Raw genomic sequence first — 17,376 nt, 5'->3', positions numbered from 1 at the left:
CCCAGACCAAAGGTGCCAGGACAGAAAGCTCTTCCTGCCCATGTAGTGCCCAGGCTGGCCCACCAACTGCACTGGATAGCCAAAGGTTGCAGGCTTTCTTTGCTGGGGATAAGGGCTGTTGTTTGCTTTATTCAGCCTGTTCTGCAGCTGCCAGCCCCACTCCCAAAATTGCATATGGATGAAGATTCCTCTCAGACCAAAGGTGCCAGGACAGAAAGCTCTTTCTGCCCATGGAGTGCCCAGGCTGGCCCACCAACTGTACCCGAAAGCCAAAGGTTGCAGGCTTTCTTTGCTGGGGATAAGGGCTGTTGTTTGCTTTTTTCAGCCTTGCACTCCAAAAAGCGAACAACAGGCTTTTTCTCCCAGGAAAGAAAGCCTGTAAGCTTTGGGTTTCAGATGCAGTTGGTAGGCCAGCCTGGGCACTCCATGGGCAGCAAGAGCTTTCTGTCCTGGCACCTTTTGTCTAGTAGGAATCCAAGCTGTATAAATGCCTGCTTTGCTTCAGCTTCTGCTTCTTTTTCCTTTGTTCCCAGTTGACAAACTCAGGTTTTGCTGCTAGAGGCTCAGGCTTTGGTCTTTCCATTCCCTACCAATGCATGGGAGAGGCCATAAGCAGCCCCCAGGCAGCCCCCTGGCTCCCTGACAGCTGGCTGCTCTGGTGCTTGCCAGTGGTGTCTCCCATCCCTGTGGCAGAAGCCCTGGGGGCCTTGGCAGGGGGATGGGGACACCTCCAAAGGGGCCAGACTGGCCTGGCTGGGGACAAAGAGGGAAAGGGAGCCCTGCTGGGACACCTCTGCTGGGTGCTGCCGGCAAGGAACAGAGGCAGAGGCTGGGCTGTGGGTCAGCCCAGGCCCCTGTGACTGCCCAGGCCACGGGGCTGTGGCCCAGAGCTCTGGGCCCTCAGAGCTGCTGCCAGCATGGGGAGGGCCCGGGGCTCCCAGGGCAGGGCTGCGCAGTCACTGCTGCCCAAGCAGCCCTGCATCACAGAGAACAGCAGGAGGCTGTGCACAGGAGCAGCAGCACCCACGATGCCTGGGCCTCCTCACCCAGGCACCCACACCGGCCAGGATGCCAGAAGTGGGGATACTGTGCGCACAATTGCATGGGGTTTGGAAAGGGGTTCAGGGAAAGTGGCCACAACAGCCTTCTATTGACTGCCCAACCTCACAACACTTAGCAGTTTCAGGGGCAGCCTGTCATCCTGGCTCACTTCTGTGGCCATGCCTGAGGGCAGAGTCACCTTCCAGACTCAGGTGTCCCAAGGTAGTGGCACGGGGGCCATCCTTAGAGACTGTGATGGGATATGAGCCTTGGGGTGCAGTTGCTGAAAGTCTCCTCCATGCAGGCACCTTAAAAACACATGTATGGGCTTCTAAACTCTAAATCCAGGCCTTCCTGGAATGGAAGGAAGAAGCAGCAGAAGCTGAAGCAGGGCCTCATATGGCTCAGGTTCCAGGATGGAGGGAGCACTGTGGTGTCTGCTGCAAAGATGGCCCATTTCACAAGCTCAGGTTTTGCTACTAGAGGATCCTACTTTGGGCTTGCTGGAGCCCATTCCCTACCAATGCATGGCCCCTCATTGTTCTTGGATCAAGTGTTCTGGACCCATGGGAACACGTGTGCTCTCTGTCCATGCCAGAGCAGCAACTGGCAGAACACATCTGCTTCCAGCACTTGTCTTGGCTGCTCCTTCCAGTGGGGTGGCACCTTAATCAGAGACACGGAACAGGTTTGCATCCCAGAGTTCTCCCCGTCCCCTTTGCTTTTCCCCAATGCCCTGGATATCAGCTGAGAGTCGCATTCAGACACACAGCAACTGGAGCTTTGAACGTCAGACTGGACAGCTTTTATTTTGCAGAAAGCAGAAAAAAAGTCCAAATAACACAAGGAAGCTTGACAGGATTTCTGAGCAATCTAATCTTCATGTGAAACTCAGCAACTGATGGTGGTTTTCTGCTGCAGGTCATCACTTCCATGCAAAAATCATTCCTGCAAGGAGAAAGTGCTCCTGTGTTCTGACAGATGCTGAGCGCTGCCACCAATTGCTCCAGCTACCACTCCCAACAGCCCCCTGCAAGAGCACAGACTTCAGTGCCTGTTGGCTTTGGCTGCCCTCTGGCAGAGAAGTCCCCCAGGGGTACAGTTCTTTGGGGCAGGAGACGGGCACCACCCCTGCCAGGACTCAGGGCGGTGGCAGGTCTCCTTCGGCGAGGCCCTACCAGAGCTGCTGATTTTGGTGCAGCCCCGACCAACAGGGTTGGAGCAGCATTGGTGCCCTTGCCCCCACATTTCTTCTGTGTGTCACAGCCCCGTGTTTGGGAGGGCCACCAGCCGGCACTTCTCCCAGGGAGCCCGTGCCAGCTTCTGTGGAGGCCTCGTGCCCTTCCTGCTGCGGCTGCGTTGGCAACCGAGGGGGGCTCCTTCTGCTGCCGCGGGCAGGCACAGCAGGGGAGGGTTTGCTTAGTCTTTGAACTGTGCCTAAAGTTCGTGTCCAACTGTCTTAGATACTTTGGAGAACAGACTCCTTCTGACCTGGGGCAGGTGGCTGGGCTGGGGGAGGCCCCAGGGCAGGTGGCAGTGTGTTACAGGGCCCTTCGTGACACGATGGGCATCGCCGATGGCATGGAACAGGATAGGCTGTCACAGGGCCTTTGTGACACGTGAGGACTTAGTACTGGTGGTGACGTGGCCACGCCTCAGTGCTCCTCGGAGCATGCGACGGGACAGACGGGATAGAGCGGTGCTGTGTGGAGCCCCCACGCAGTCAACTCCTTCCTTTCTGACCCGGAGCGTTTTGGTGGTGTTTCTGTGGTGCAGGTGTCCTCAAGGCCAGACCGTGGGAGTTGGTGACACGGAGCTTTGGCAAGGTGTCCCCAATCCCTGTGGCAAGTGCCCTTGAGGCCGAGCTGCACAACTTGCTAACCCATAGCGTTTCCTAGGCTTTTCTCTCATTCAGTTGCTCTCGAGGCCAGACCGCAGGATTGGTGACCCGGAAATTTTCCGGGGAGTCTCCAATCCCTGCGGAAGGTGGCCTCGAGGGCAGCCTGCAGGACTTGGTGACCCGGAGATCTTCCGAGGTGTCTCTCTCTCTTGCGGGTACCCTCAAGACCAGACTGTGGGATGGTAGGAAGACGCCTGAGCCTACTCAGGCCCTTTCGGAAGAAGAAGGAAGGCCCCAGGACTACCCGAGCACAGCAACCTGAAGAGGTGGAGCCGTTCCAGCCCCTGCAGGAGGGTGAGTGGCAGAGCTGGGCCACAGGGCTGGTGGCTGCAGCCAGATGGGCCTCTTCCCATCCGATCCCCTATGGACATGGCCAGGGAAAGGGAGGGGGGAAGAGGGCCTGGGGCTGATCCCCCGACAGCTCCATGCACTGGGCATGCCAGGGCTGGCCCTGCCTGTGGAGCACAGGCCTGGGCTGTCTTCTCTGGCCTGTCCCGCAGCCCTTCAGCTCTGACCGCACTCACTCTTTGCCAGATCCAGGCCAGAACCGGACACAAGAGCAGGACTGTGTCCGTGGCCGCATCCACAGAGCTGATCAGGTACCTGTAGCCATCGCCACGTGGGCTGGGCCTGCTGTCACTGCTCAGCCTGGCATCACTGTCAGAGCTCTCCATGGCATATCCCTCTCTTCCCTGCCCTTTGTTCTCCTGCAGAGAGTGCGGAAATCCATGGGCATTCAGCGTAGAAAGACCAGGACATCACCAACCAAGGTCATGGCACAGCCTGACCCTACACCGACTGAGCTCAAGGCACACCCTGATGTCGGCACCGCATCAATTGATGGCACAGCAAACTGTGACATGGCAGTGACCGATTACTTGACAAACTCCAACACGGCACTGCCTGAGCTCACCATAGAGGCTGATCGTGCAGGGACTGAGGGCATTGCAGATGATGACAGCATACCTGTTGAGTACCTGCCCGATGCTCCCAGCCTGGATGCTCTTTGGGAGAGAGTTCTCTCTGCTCAAGTAAGCAGCCTGTGGGTAGGGACTGTGTGGGCCCTCAAACCAGGTCTGCTGGGCCCTCTCAGCCTTCGAGGCCACAACAGTATGGTGGGAAGGGAAGGACTCCTTGGGGGAAAGTGGACAAGTTGCTCCTTCTGGCAGCTCTCCAACTGCCCCATGTCCCCTACAGGCCAGACTGTGGAACTTGATGACTCAGAGCATTCCCAAGGCTCCTCTATTGCAAGTACCTTCAAGGCACTTGTGCAGAACTTGGTGAGCCAGGCTTCTCCATGCCATGTCTCCTGCAGGTAGCCATGGACCCAGACAGAGAAACGGAGCGGAGACCCCCCAGAGTGCCCAAGTTGGCCTGGGTGAAAAAAGGGGAGGAGGAAAGCCCTGGGGCTGCCCCAGCACTGCAGCCTAAGAAGGTGGAGCAGTTCCAGACCCTACAGGAGGGTGAGTGGCAGAACTGGGCCACAGGGCTGGTGGCTGCAGCCAGATGGGCCTCTTCCCATCCCATCCCATCCTGTGGACATCTCCAAGGAAAGGGGGGGGGAAGAGGGCCTGGGGCTGATCCCCCCGCAGCTCCATGCGCTGGGCATACTGTGGAGCGCAGGGCTGGGCTGTGTTCTCCAGCCTGTCCCACAGCCCTTCAGCTCTGACTGCGCTCACTCTTTGCCAGATCCAGGCCAGCACCAGACAAAAAAGCAGGACCGTGCCCGTGGCCACTCCCGCAGAGCTGATCAGGTACCTGCAGCCATCCCTCCCTGGGCTGGGCCTGCTGTCACTGCTCAGTCTGGCACCACTGTCGGAGCTCTCCATGGCACATCCCTCTCTTCCCTGCCCTTGGTTCTCTTACAGAGGTTGCAAAAATCTGTTCCTGTTCGCCGTAGAAAGACCAGGGCCTCACCAACTGAAGTCTTGGCACAGCCTGAGCTCAACCCAACCAAGCTCAAGGCCAAGGCTGACGCCCCAGAGACTGAGGGCATTGCAGACGCTTACAGACCACCCATTCAGCGCCTGCCTGATGCTCCCAGTCTGCACGTTCCTGAGGAGAGAGTTGTCTCTGTGGAAGTAAGCAGCCTGTGGGTAGGGATTGTGTGGGCCCCCAAGCCGGGTCAGAGGGCCAGAGACAGTGGGCAAATTGCTCCCTCTGGCAACTATTCAACTTCTCCATGTCCCCTCTTGGCCAGACTATGAGATTTGATGACCCAGAGCATTCCCAAGGCTCCTCTGTTGCAGGAGCTTTCATGGCACTTCTGCAGAACTTGGTGACCCAGAGTGCCATGTCTCCTGCAGGAAACCATGAAGGCAGACAGAGACATGGCGCGGAGACCCCCCAGGGTGCCCAAGTTGGCCTGGGTGAAAAAAGGGGAGGAGGAAAGCCCTGGGGCTGCCCCAGTACTGCAACCTAAGAAGGTGGAGCCGTTCCAGCCCCTGCAGGAGGGTGAGTTGCAGAACTGGGCCACAGGGCTGGTGGCTGCAGCCAGATGAGCCTCTTCCCATCTCATCTCCTCTGGACATAGCCAGGGAAATGGGGGGGGGCGAAGAGGGCCCATAGCTGATCCCCCGGTAGCTCCATGCACTAAGCAAGCCGCAGCTGGCCCTGCCTGTGGAGCGCAGGGCCTGGGCTGTGTTCTCCTGCCTGTCCTGCAGCCCTTCAGCTCTGACCGCGCTCACTCTTTGCCAGATCCAGGCCAGCACCGGACAAAAGAGCAGGACCGTGCCTGTGGCCACTTCCGCAGCGCTGATCAGGTACCTGCAGCCATCCCTCCCTGGGCTGGGCCTGCTGGCACTGCTCAGTCTGGCACTGCTGTCAGAGCTCTCCATTGCACATCCCTCTCTTTCCTGCCCTTTGTTCGCCTTCAGAGTTTGCAGAAATCCATGGGCATTCGGCATAGAAAGACCAGGGCCTCATCAACTGAAGTCATGGCAAAGCCTGACCCCAGCCCAACAGAGCTAAAGGCCAGGGCTGATGCCCCAGGGACTGAGGGCATTGCAGACGCAGACAGCACACCCGTTCAGCGCCTGCCTGATGCCCCAAGCCTGCATGTTCTTTGGGAGAGAGTTGTCTCTGTGGAAGTAAGCACCCTGTGGGTAGGGATTGTATGGCCCCTCAAGCCGGTTCTGCTGGGTGCCCTCAGCCTCTGAGGCCATCACAGTGTGGTGGGAAGGGAAGGACTTCTCGAGAGACAGTGGGCAAATTGCTCCCTCTGGCAGCTCTCAACTGCCCCGTGTCCCCCCCTGGCCAGACTATGAGATTTGATGACCCAGAGCATTCCCAAGGCTCCTCTGTTGCAGGAGCTTTCATGGCACTTCTGCAGAACTTGGTGACCCAGAGTGCCATGTCTCCTGCAGGAAACCATGAAGGCAGACAGAGACATGGCGCGGAGACCCCCCAGGGTGCCCAAGTTGGCCTGGGTGAAAAAAGGGGAGGATGAAAGCCCTGGGGCTGCCTCAGCACTGCAACCTAAGAAGGTGGAGCAGTTCCAGCCCCTGCAGGAGGGTGAGTTGCAGAACTGGGCCACAGGGCTGGTGGCTGCAGCCAGATGGGCCTCTTCCCATCCCATCCCCTATGGACATGGCCAGGGAAAGGGAGGGGCGAAGAGGGCCCAGGACTGATCCTCCCGCAGCTCCATCCACTGTGCCGGCCAGGGCTGGCCCTGCCTGTGGAACGCAGGGCTGGGCTGTGTTCTCCAGCCTGTCCCACAGCCCCTCAGCTCTGATCGTGCTCACTCTTTGCCAGATCCAGGCCGGCACCAGACAAAAGAGCAGGACCGTGCCCGTGGCCGCATCCGCAGCGCTGATCAGGTACCTGCAGCCATCCCTCCCTGGGCTGGGCCTGCTGTCACTGCTCAGTCTGGCACTGCTGTCGGAGCTCTCCATGGCACATCCTTCTCTTCCCTGCCCTTTGTTCTCCTGCAGAGGGTGCGGAATTCCGTTCCTGTTCGCTGCAGAAAGGCCAGGGCCTCATCAACTGAGGTGTTGGCACAGCCTGAGCCCAACCTAACCAAGCTAAAGGCCAAGGCTGATGCCCCAGAGACTGAGGGCATCCCAGACTCTGACAGCACACCCATTCAGCTCCTGCCAGATGCTCCCAATATGGACTTTTCTGGGGACAGAGTTATCTCTGCTCAAGTAAGCATCCTGTGGGCAGGCATTGTATGGGCCCTCAAGCTTGATCTGCTGGGCCCCCTCAGTGTTTGAGGTCAGCAGAGTGAGGTGGGAAGGGAAGCACTTCTGGGAGGAAGCTGGGGAATTGCTCTCTCTGGCAGCTCTCCAACTCTCCCTTGTGTCCCCTCCAGGTGCCAGCTCTGGTGAGGTACATCCACCGGTGGCTGACCTCCAATGTGTCTGCTGGGCACGTGCTGGATAACACCCTTCTAGCACTGACCGAGGCACACCCCATGGATGTCGCCATCACCCTCCTGCGCTGTGCCCCCTCGTGTGACAGGTTTGAGCCCCAACCTTGAGGGCTTAGGGCTCACCAGCCTTTAGAGCCCATCACCCCCCCAGCCCCTGAAAGCACTGTGGCTCTGTCACCTGGTCCCTGCAGCTGCCCAGGTCAGGGCACTGTGGTCGAGACCCCCCCTGATGCAGAGCTCTGACTCCACAGAGCTGCTGCAACCATGTGGAGGACCATTGCCTCATCAGGAACAACACTGGGGAAGGTGCTGCCAACACTGCTCCGCGTGATGGAGGACTGGCCATGGCACAGCACATCCACCTCTGATGGGGACAACACAGCCATCTTTGCCTTGGCTGTGAGTTTCTGGAACCTTTGCTCGCCCCCCAGGTTTCCTCTCTGGCAGGTCTCCATCCTTCCCCAGCACAGCATATCCCTGCCCATCTCCCTGCAGGCACTGGGATGGAAATGTGGGCTAGGAGCAGGTTCAGGGGCACCAGGCTGGGTGCTCCCCCTGAGTCTCCCCTGGCCTTCCCCTTTCCATGCTTGGGCCCTGCCACATGGAAGTCTGGGCACTGAGCACTGTGTCCGCCTGGTTTGTCTTTTGCAGGCAACTCTGGCACTGTGGATGATTCTCCAAGAGCCGCAGTGCCCAGGGCCGTTGATGGACTATTCCCCCCATCTCCTCGTGGCTCTGCTGTTCCAAATCTTCATCAGCACAGAGCAGATGTCAGAGGAGGTCGACACCTTCTGGAGGGGATGCCAGGAGCAACATGAACTTCCCACCGATCCCAACAGGTGCTCTATCCCAGTCCTCTCCTCCCTCCCATGCCCTCGGGGCTGGGGCCAGGGCTCCCAACATGACCTGGGCTTTGCTCTGCACACAGGTTTGCAGTGCTGACCGTGAAGGCCCTGCTCCGCTGTCTGCACTGTGAGGATGTGGTGAACTCGGTGGAAAACAATCATGGCTGGGCGAGGCTCCTCAACGCTCGCAGCCGCCGCTACGCAGCGGCTCTACTGGCCAGGTGAGACCCCCTTGTCCCCGCTGCCCCTGTCATTTCTGTCTGTGCACGGGGCACCCCTCACACGTGGGCCTTGTCACCGAGGGATGGCCGAGTAGAGTGGAAAAGGCTGGGAGAGGCGGGTGCACAGGAGGAGCCGCCTCCCAGAGTGCCCTTGTCCCCTCCCAGGGTGGTGGGGAAAGACCAGGCCTCTGTGAGTCCATCCCAGGAGAGGTTTGCCCACCCGGCTCAGGGTCAATGGTGCCTTTTTCCCCCTGCCAGGGAGATGCGCCGTGTCTCCAGCCCCTTGTGTTCCCGGATCACACTCCACCTGCTGGAGCTGCTGCGCAGGGAGGAGCCGTGCTGGGACCTCCCTGCCATGGCATTCCTTGTGGAGGTGAGCCTGATGGCGAGCTCTGCCTCACCGAGCTGCCTCCACCTCTCTGGCCTCTCGCAGCCGCAGCTGCCCGGGATGGTGCTGTACCCTGTGCTGCTGCCTGGGCCCAGCCCTGGGTGGGTCCGGGCTCCTGCCAGCCGGGCACCCTGTCACTGCTCCATGCCTTTCAGGTCCTCGACTGCCTGGACACGAGAGAATGTGGTGACAGGGTCCTGGAGATCCTTTCAAGGAACTTGGGGAGCACGAACAAAAAGTGGCGTCAACTGGCACTCAGAGTCCTCGTATCACTCAGCCAGGATTCCGAGATGGTGAGAAGGGACAGTTGGCTGAAGCCGTGCTGGAATCCTGGGGCTGGGGAGCACAGTCGCTTAGGCTTGGCTGGGCTTCAGGAGCTGTGGCAGCTGCTCTCAGCTCTGCTGCCTCCCCGTTCAGCTGCCCAAGTCCTTCGGGACAGGCCTTTGGCCTCTGGGCCCTGCGGCAGCACGTGGGGCTACCCCGCTGGAGCAGGGTTGGTGATGCAGCCATTCATGGCTTCACAGCACAGCATTGTGTTCCTCACAGGCCAAGAGCATCTGGAGACTGAATGAAAGCCTTGTGCAGCTACTGGGGGATGCAGACAGAGATGTGGTTTGGATGACCCTCTCTTTGCTTGACAACGTGCTCTGGAGCAGTCTCTGGACACAGCTCCAGAAGAGAGTCCACAGCGAAGACCCCCTAATATCCACCCCCACTGGCCTGCAGTTGGCTGAGGCACTCCGGCCACTGTTTGACCACGTAAGGCTCTGTGCCCCCCTCCCTGGGCTCTGTGTACTGCTGGGAAAATGGTCCCTGTGGATTTTGAGGCCTGTGCCCAGTGGAGCCTGGAGAAGCTGGTGCTGAGGTCTTTTCCTCTTTCTTTCCACCAGTATGACAGCAGTGTGCGGGAGGGCTCCATTGTCATCTTCACTCTTTTGATGAAACTGATGGAGAGAGTGGGAAAGAGGCCCCTGAAGCCACACGTGTGCCTGAGCCTGCTCCCGCTCTACTTTCACCGGTATGATGAGAACCTGGTCGTGAAAAAGGTGAGGACTTGTGAGGTCTGGTGTCCCCGTGGGAGGGGGCTGGGCTGCCTCTTGCCCTGGCACCTCCTGGGCTCCAGCCTCCTCCTGGCCTTGGTCCAGGGACATGGGTCCTGTGCCCTGGGCTGCAGTGCCATCTCCTGGTCTCTGTTGCTTTGCAGGCCTCTCAGAAAGCACTGCTGGCTGTGACCAGGTTCCTAAAGAGGAGGGATCTTGGGCGCCTGGTGAACACTGAGGAGCCTTGGAAGTTTGGCGAGTGCCTGGTAAGGACGGCCCCAAGCTCCAGTCCCCAATGCCCAGAGTGTGGGGCTGGCATTGTGCCCCTGCCCACTGCTGCACCCACCTGTGGGACAGCAGCCTGCACCCCACATGCTGCTGCCTTCCCTGGGGTGTGTGGGCTCCTCTGCAGGCTGCTCTGCCCCCGAGCCAGGGTGTCGTTGGAGCCCCGGCCCAGCTGGGCTGTGGGGCAGGGCAGCCCCGTGGCTCCTGGGGAGCAGCCAGCCCTCTGCTCCCTCCAAAGCCCAGCCCCAGTGGCTGCTGGCTGGGCCTCAGGGCTGTGTGGGCAGGGGAGGCCAGTGGTGGGCACAGGCAGCGTCCAGCCAACAGGCAGAGCCCCAGCCAACCCTTCCCTCTGTGCCCTGCCACTCTCTCCAGCTGAAAAGGGACCAGAGCCAAGTGGCCAAATACGTGCACCAGGCCCTGCCGTACCTGCAGAGCCCACAGCAGCCCCTGCGAGAGGCAGCCATCAAGTTCATGGGTGAGCCACAAGCCCATGGTCCCCCCTGCTGCAGCTCAGCCCCAGCCCCGGCTGCTGCAGCGGCAGCAGGATGCGGCCCAGGGATGTGCTGTGGAGCCCCGAGTGCCCTGGTGGCTGCTGCTGCCCTCTAGCAGCCCAGCCTTGGGGTGTCCTGAGCAGGAAGGCCCCGGGCTCAGCCCTCCTGGGGCAGGAGGGCGTGTGGCTGGGCTGGCAGCACAGCTGGGGGGAGCTATACCGCTGGGGCCCTGACACCATCTGTGTTCCCAGGGATCGCCGGGGGGTACCTGAAGGGACAGCACAAAGAGCTACAGCTCATCATCGACGGTGAGTGGGGGCTGGCAGAGGAGCACAGACTCTGGGCAGGGAGCTGCAATCCTGCCCTGGCTGCGGAGGGCTCTGCTCCCTGCACGGACGAGGGGCAGCGTGGGCAGAGCAGAGACAGATTTCAGGGGCATGGGGGGTAAAAATGGCCAACGCCTTCTGGCTGATCCCGCTGGGCCCTGCTCCCTCCTGGCAATGGTAAGAGCTCGGTGGGATGGCCCTGGCAGGAGGGGCTCCTCAGATCCCCACCAATGTGGGCTCTGACCTTGTCTCTGTTCCTCTCTGTTCCAGCCCTTCAAGCCGTGAGAGATGACAGGAGCCCCGCTGTCTCAAACCTGGCACTTGAAAACATCAACTTTGTTAGAGCTGTACAGAGAGCTAAAGCTCCCCCCTCCAGGTTCCAGCAGCTCCAAGACCAGCTCTGCAGGGCATGGAACAGCCTGCCTTCTCTGTGGGGCTGTGTCTGCTGTAGCTGTGTGGAGAGTTGATCCTGGCAGCTCTGTCTGTTGGAGACACCTGAGCCTGTGGGGAAGATGCCTCTTCTCCACAAGCCTTTCTTTTTACCCTAACATAGGAATATTAAATAAATAATGTCATACACAGAAACCCAGGAGCTTTTTTAGATGCCTGGTGTCCACAGGGCCTCTGGAAAGAGGGGGAGAGGGCTCCTTGTGCTCAGCAATACTTGCCCAGGTGTGCATTGGGGAAGAGAAAGTGCCCCAAAGCCCCTTGGGCTTGGTGGGTTCTGCTGGAACCTCAACACAGAGTGGATGGGCAGAGCCTGGAGCTGTGGGGATCATTGGGAACCTGGTCCTTGGAGGTGGCCACAAGCTCTGTCTCAGCCAGGAAGCAGCGTCTGTGGCCTGCCCATGTGTTGCTGTCTGGACTGCTGAGGGCTGGGAGGTGCCTCCGGAGGTGACTCCTATGGAGCTCCTTCAGGGCTGTGCTGAGGCTGGGCAGGTGGGCAGGACTGGGGGAGACCCTGAGGGGAAAGGGCTGTTGTTCCCTTTTTTCAGCCCTGCACTGTAATTGTCAGTCTGACTCCAAAAACTGAACCTGGACAAAGATTCCTCCCAGACCAAAGGTGCCAGGACAGAAAGCTCTTGCTGCCCATAGAGTACCAAGAGTGTCCCACCAACCACACAAGAGATGTAGGGTAAGGGCTTTCTTTCCGGTGTGGAACTGCCGCCATTCAGTTTTTGGAGCCCTGTGTTGAAATTGGCACTGCGACTCCACAAAAACACAGACAGCCACAGACCTACCTCACAGGCCACCAGAGAGAGCTGGGAGGGTGGCTGTGCTGTTCCTACTCACCCTGCCTGGGCAACCTGCCTCCCAAACTGCCCTGCCACACCCTCCCTAACAAGCCACCCTCCTGTTTGCCTGCTCCTGTTGGCCACATTTGAGGTCGCTTGCACTCCCTGGACCAGTTTCTATGACCCAGAAACAACCAGGACTCCATCCCCTGGTGAGCTGATTATACCTTGCAAGGCATCTGGGCTTAGCTGGGAGCACTTTCTCCCAGCAGTTTAAATCTCCCACAAATGCCCTCAGCTCCATCCAATGATCAGATGATTAAAGCTTGCAGAGCAGCTGGGCTGAGCTGGGCTGAGCGGGGAGGAGCTTCTCCATGCAGTATAAATCTCTGACAAAGAACCTCAGCTCCTCTCTTGGTCATCTCAGAAGGCCTTCAAGGGCAGCTGAGCTGAGCTGGTCTGCTCAGATGCTAGGACATAGAGCGCTTACTGCCCATGGAGTGCCCAGGCTAGCCTACTCACTGCACTAGAAACCACAAAGGTAAGGGTTTTCTTTCTAGGAAAAAAAGACTGATGTTTGCTTGCAGGAATCATAGAGCTGAAATAGGCAGTCCAGTTCCAAAAATTGAATATGGATGAGGATACCTCCCAGATAAAAGGTACCAGGACAGAAAGCCCTTGCTGCCCATGGAGTGCCAAGGCTGACTCACCAACTGCACCACAAACCACAACGGTAAGTGCTTTCTTACCTGTGATAAAGCAGTGTTGTTGAATTTCAGGAATCCTGTGCTGAAATGACCGATCTGACACCCAAAATTGCATACGGATGAAGATTCCTCCTAGACAAAAGGTACCAGGACACAAAGCTCTTGCTGCCCATGGAGTGCCCAGGCTGACCTAGCAACTGCACCAGAGAGTCAAAAGTTGTAGGCTTTCTTTGCTGAGGATAGGGGCTGTTGTTTGCTTTTTTCAGCCCTGCGCTGAACTGCCAGTCCCACTCCCAAAATTGCATATGGACGAAGATTCCTCCCAAACCAAAGGTGCCTGCCTAGAAAGCTCTTTCTGTCCACGCAGTGCCGAGCGTGGCGCACCAAATGCACACGAGAGATGGAGGGTCAGGGCTTTCTTTCCTGGGTGGAAGGGCAATCATTAGGGTTAGGCGTTTGAATTAGGGCTAAGTTTAGGGTGAAGTTTAGAGTTAGTTACAATTAGGGTCAGGGTTACAGTTAGGGGTAGTGTTAGGTTTAGAGTTACAGTTTGTTTTAGGGTTACTTAGGGTTACGGTTAGAGTTAGGGTTAGGATTAGGGTAACGGTTAGGGTTTATTGTTAGGCTTAGGCTAAGGGTTATTTATAGTTTAGGGTTTGGGTTATGGTTAGGTTTATGGTTAGGGTTAGGGATATGGTTTGGGATTGGGTTAGGGTTAGGCTGTTTGGTTGCTACAATTCCATATGGCCGAAGATTGCTGCCAGACCAAAGGTACTAGGACAGAAAGCTGTCGCTGCCCATGGAGTGTCCAAGCTGGCCCAGCAACTGCACCTGAAAGCCAAAGGCTGCAGACTTTCTTTCCTGGGGATAAGGGCTGTTGTATGCTTTTTTTTAGCCCTGCACTGAAAACAAACTTTCTGACTCTTTTCTGTCGAAACCAATCTTTATTTTAAACTTCCCCAAGTCTACCTTAAACACTAGGCTCTCCTAGGTCAGCGCCCATGCTAAAGCACCGCTGGTAATTTTTGTCGTGAAATGGGAATAGAAAGCATGAGATGACCTTTAGCTTGTCCTTTGAAATTCAAGCGGAGAGCACTAGTAAGACCTAGCCCTACTTTATCCTATGGAACTTAAGTGAACTAATTCTTGCCTACCCCTACGTGAAGCTACAGAACTTAACGGGACTTCTTCTCCTATTTGAGGGAATGGAAACAAGGACAGGTGGCCTGGGAGGATGGGGACAAGGGTAGGGAAGCTGGGGACGAGGGTGGGAAAGCCAAGGCCAAGCTCTACTTGAGTCTGGCCAGAGCTCTCCGGGAGAACAGGAAGGGCTTCTAAGGCTATCTTTCTAAAGATAAAGTGGACCCTCTCCAGAAGGAACTGGCAGCCGTGGCTGTCCGGCACAAAGAGAAGGCTGAGGCTGTCGATGTCTTCTGTGCTTCAGCCTTGGACAGCAAGTGCTCCAGCCACGCCGCCCAAGTGGAGAAAGGCAAAGGCAGGGACTGGCAGAAGAAGAGCCTAAGTCCCCTGCAGCAGAGGATCAGGTTGGAGAGCGTGTAAGGCACCTGAATGCGCACAAGGGACCCGCTGAGGTTCATCCCCAGGTCCTGAGGGAGCTGGCAGACGAAGTGGCTAGTCCACTGCCCATGGTTTTGGAAAAATGGTGGCAGTCAGGTGAAGTCCTGGATGACTGGGCAAAGGGCAATCCAAGGCAAGAGACCAGCAGGACTGGCCCCACCACAGAGCCCTGGGCCACGCCACTGGTGACCGGCCATCAGGTGGATGTCAGTCCGGTCACCGCCACAGCCTGGGAGCCGCCATCCCCTCCCGCCAGGCAGGGCCAGCGGAACGCCCTGCGCAGAGCCCGGAGTGCCTCCCTGAAGAGAGAGGGCCGCCGTGCTGAGAGAGCTGGAGGTGAGGGCTTGACTTGCCAACGCTCCAAAGACTGTCTGTCCCACGCCAGCAAGTCGTCCTCTCAGCAAGCGGCCCCCTGACGGCCTGCAGTTCCCTGAAGGTCTTTGGGCTTTGTCTAGTTGGAAAAAGGCCTTCTTCCTTCAAGTGCAGCTGCAGGTGGTAAGGCCACGTGCCAGACTGCCCCCAGCAGCTCAGTCCGTGGAGGTGGAGGTGGAGGTGGCCGATGAAGAGTGCCAGGGCTCCGACCATGCCTCAGATGGGAGGGAGCCAGAGCTACTTGCTCTGCCACTGCTCCAGCTTTGGGGTGTGTTTTCTGGGCCTTGGCAGCGCTCTAAGAGGCTGGAGATGTCCCAGAGACTCTCATCCTCCGAGCAGGCCCCCTCCTGGCTCTGTGGCAGGGGCAGGACCGTCTCTGCTGCTGCCCCTGCCCCCTGCCCCCTGCGAGGTTCCAGCTGGCTGGGCCAGGGGCTGGGGGGGCGGCAGGGGCTGTGCAGGGCAGCTGCCTGGCTCTCTGGCCCTGCTGCTGGGGCTGTTGCCAGCATGGCTGAATCCATGCCTTGAGCCGGGTGCCGCTGTTCCCCCGGCTGCTGCCCCCGTGGGCGGATCACAGCTGCGATCCGGCTCAGGGTGGCACGTGCCATGCGCTGCAGCGTGTCCAGCACGGCGGGGCAGCAGCCTGTGGGGCGCTGCGGGGCAGCAACTGTTGGCCGGCTGTGCCTGGGACCCGCCGGGGCAGGAGATGTGCCGCGCGTGGCCCCGACTGCCTCTTGGGCCGCCTCTGCGCAGATGACGCAGGGACATTTGGGCCCTTCCTGACCGGCAGGCTGAGGCTCCAGCAGCACCGGGATGAGGGAGGGCTTGACCCAGATGGTGTATATTTTGACGCCGTCCCCCTTCTTCTCTGACAGCTCCTCGTCGTGGCTGTCTTCTTGCTGGGACAGCGGTGGGTCTGCCTTTTCTTGCCCTCGGGACTCCCCGGAGACGTCCGGGAGCCCTGCCCGCTGCCCACTGGGAGCTGACAGCTGGCTTGGCGAGGGGCTGGGGGGGCAGGCGTCCGGGCTCGGGGCCTGTGGCCTGATGTAAGGGCTGCTGCTGCCACGAACTGGGGCATGGGCTCTGGGTGTGAGCGCTTGAAGGCCCCAGGGCTCTGACCATGCCTCCCGTGGCATGGGCACGGGGAGCCTCTTTTCTCTCCTCCTGCACCTTTGGTCTCCGCTGCGTTCTTCTCGGGGCAGCTCTAGGAGGCTGCAGACGTCTGAGAGCTCCTCGCAGCGGGCCCCATCCTCGGTCGGTGCCACTGGCACGACGGCCTCGGCTGCTGTCCCTGCCCACTGGCCACTGAGAGCTTCCAGGTCACTTGGCAAGGGGCTGAGGGCGCAGCGGTCTGGAAAGCCGTCCGGGGTGGGGGTCTTTGCCCTGGTGTAAGAGCCTGTAAGACTGAGCCCTGGGCCATGGCCTGTGGTTGCACCTGCTTGAGAGCTCCCGGGCTCTGCCCAGGCCTGGCGTGGCAGGGACACTGAACTACATTCCTGCCCACTACTCCAGCTTTCCTCTGTGTTTTCATCCCCTGTTGACAGCTGGAGGAGGCTGGAGATATCCCAGAGGCTCTCGTCCTCGCAGCAGGCCTCGTCCTCCCTCTCAGCCACTGGCAGCGCTGCCCCCGCTGCTGCTCCGGCCCACTGCCCACTGAGGGCTTCCAGATGGCTTGGGAAGGGGCTGGGGGGACAGCAGGGGCTTTGCAGGGCAGAGTCCTGCCTCTCTGACCCTGCTGCTGCGGATGTTCCTGCTCTGGCTGCCTCCCTACCTTGTTCCACCTCCCTCTGTGGCTCCGGCTTCTGGCCACGTGGCCTGATCAGAACCGCGAGCCTGCTGCGGGCGGCGCGTGCCACGCGCTGCAGGGTGCCCAGCACAGCGCCGCCGCGGCCTCTGGGGCTGCGTGGGGCAGCTGCCTGGCTCTCTGCCCCTGCTGCTCTCACCTGCTCAGCCACGGCAGCAGCACAAGAGGCGCTCTTCTCCTCTTCCTGCGCTGCTGCCTGCGTCTGCCAGTTGTCCACCTGCAGTGAGGAGGAGAAGGAGAAGGCGGTGTGGGACGGAGGCGGTTGCCATGGCACATCAGGCCTCTGCGTGCCCGCAAGCCCAGCCCTGGTGCCAAGGCAGCTTACTACTCCCCCATCCTTCACCTTGTGCTTCCTCTGCACCTTGTGCTTCCACTTGCACTGCTGCGAGTTGATGAACTTCTTCATCTTCCAAAACTTTCGCTTCGGCTACTTCCTCCGCCGCTGAGGCCCCCGAGAGAGATGCTGCCTCCTGAGACAGATGCTCTCCTGGGAGAAAGAGGGTACTGCAGGGCTCTGCCCTCCCTAAATAGCCTGCCGCTCAGGGCGGGGCCGCGCACTGTCACAATGGCCTGCGGGCCCAAGGAGGCCCCGCATCACAAAGGGCCCGGCAATGCGCCACCGCTGTCACAATGGGCCATTTCCCGGCACCCCGAGGACGGCAGCGCAGGGGGCACACAACTGGCTGCAGCTGGCTGCAACTACTTGCAACCGGCTGTGCCCGGCACAAGGCTCCCCTGTTTTCCCCTCACAGGCGCTCCAGCCGGCCCCAGCCA

General features: G+C 59.4%; 2 protein-coding genes and 1 long non-coding RNA gene across 11 annotated transcripts; 1 reads left to right on the top strand and 2 right to left on the bottom strand.

The window, feature by feature from the left end:
- Positions 1–1,817: 1,817 nt before the first annotated feature.
- Positions 1,818–3,074, bottom strand: LOC116787647. The gene is made up of 2 exons (XR_004357360.1): positions 2,533–3,074; positions 1,818–2,071 (listed from the first exon to the last, which is right to left on the bottom strand). It is a non-coding gene; the product is annotated as an uncharacterized LOC116787647 (long non-coding RNA).
- LOC116787646 (maestro heat-like repeat-containing protein family member 6) lies at positions 2,505–11,494 on the top strand. 9 transcript variants are annotated; one of them, XM_032689429.1, is made up of 21 exons: positions 2,505–3,235; positions 3,476–3,540; positions 3,655–3,972; positions 4,257–4,404; positions 5,639–5,703; positions 5,818–6,030; positions 6,307–6,454; positions 6,695–6,759; positions 6,874–7,086; positions 7,254–7,402; positions 7,565–7,712; positions 7,965–8,152; positions 8,242–8,379; positions 8,638–8,752; positions 8,923–9,060; positions 9,314–9,526; positions 9,658–9,813; positions 9,972–10,073; positions 10,465–10,567; positions 10,835–10,891; positions 11,180–11,494. In XM_032689429.1, exons 1-21 carry the CDS (start codon positions 3,121–3,123, stop codon positions 11,374–11,376), a joined length of 3,054 nt encoding a protein of 1,017 aa, XP_032545320.1. In that variant the 5' UTR covers positions 2,505–3,120; the 3' UTR covers positions 11,377–11,494. The 9 variants fall into 9 exon arrangements, with proteins under 9 accessions (XP_032545320.1, XP_032545321.1, XP_032545327.1 ...); XM_032689430.1 differs by lacking the exon at positions 5,639–5,703 and adding an exon at positions 4,631–4,695 and having other exon boundaries at positions 3,655–3,976; positions 4,261–4,404; XM_032689428.1 differs by lacking the exon at positions 5,639–5,703 and adding an exon at positions 4,631–4,695 and having other exon boundaries at positions 2,506–3,235.
- A 2,743-nt stretch (positions 11,495–14,237) lies between these two features.
- Positions 14,238–17,008, bottom strand: LOC116787402. Its single transcript, XM_032688967.1, has 2 exons — positions 16,946–17,008; positions 14,238–16,819 (listed from the first exon to the last, which is right to left on the bottom strand). Exons 1-2 carry the CDS (start codon positions 17,006–17,008, stop codon positions 14,957–14,959), a joined length of 1,926 nt encoding a protein of 641 aa, XP_032544858.1. The 3' UTR covers positions 14,238–14,956.
- Positions 17,009–17,376: the final 368 nt, after the last annotated feature.

This window comes from Chiroxiphia lanceolata, chromosome 5 (genome assembly GCF_009829145.1).
Source record: "Chiroxiphia lanceolata isolate bChiLan1 chromosome 5, bChiLan1.pri, whole genome shotgun sequence".
NCBI lineage: Eukaryota > Metazoa > Chordata > Aves > Passeriformes > Pipridae > Chiroxiphia > Chiroxiphia lanceolata.
Note: the sequence above shows the minus strand (reverse complement) of the source record. Positions and strands in the feature narration are given on the sequence as shown.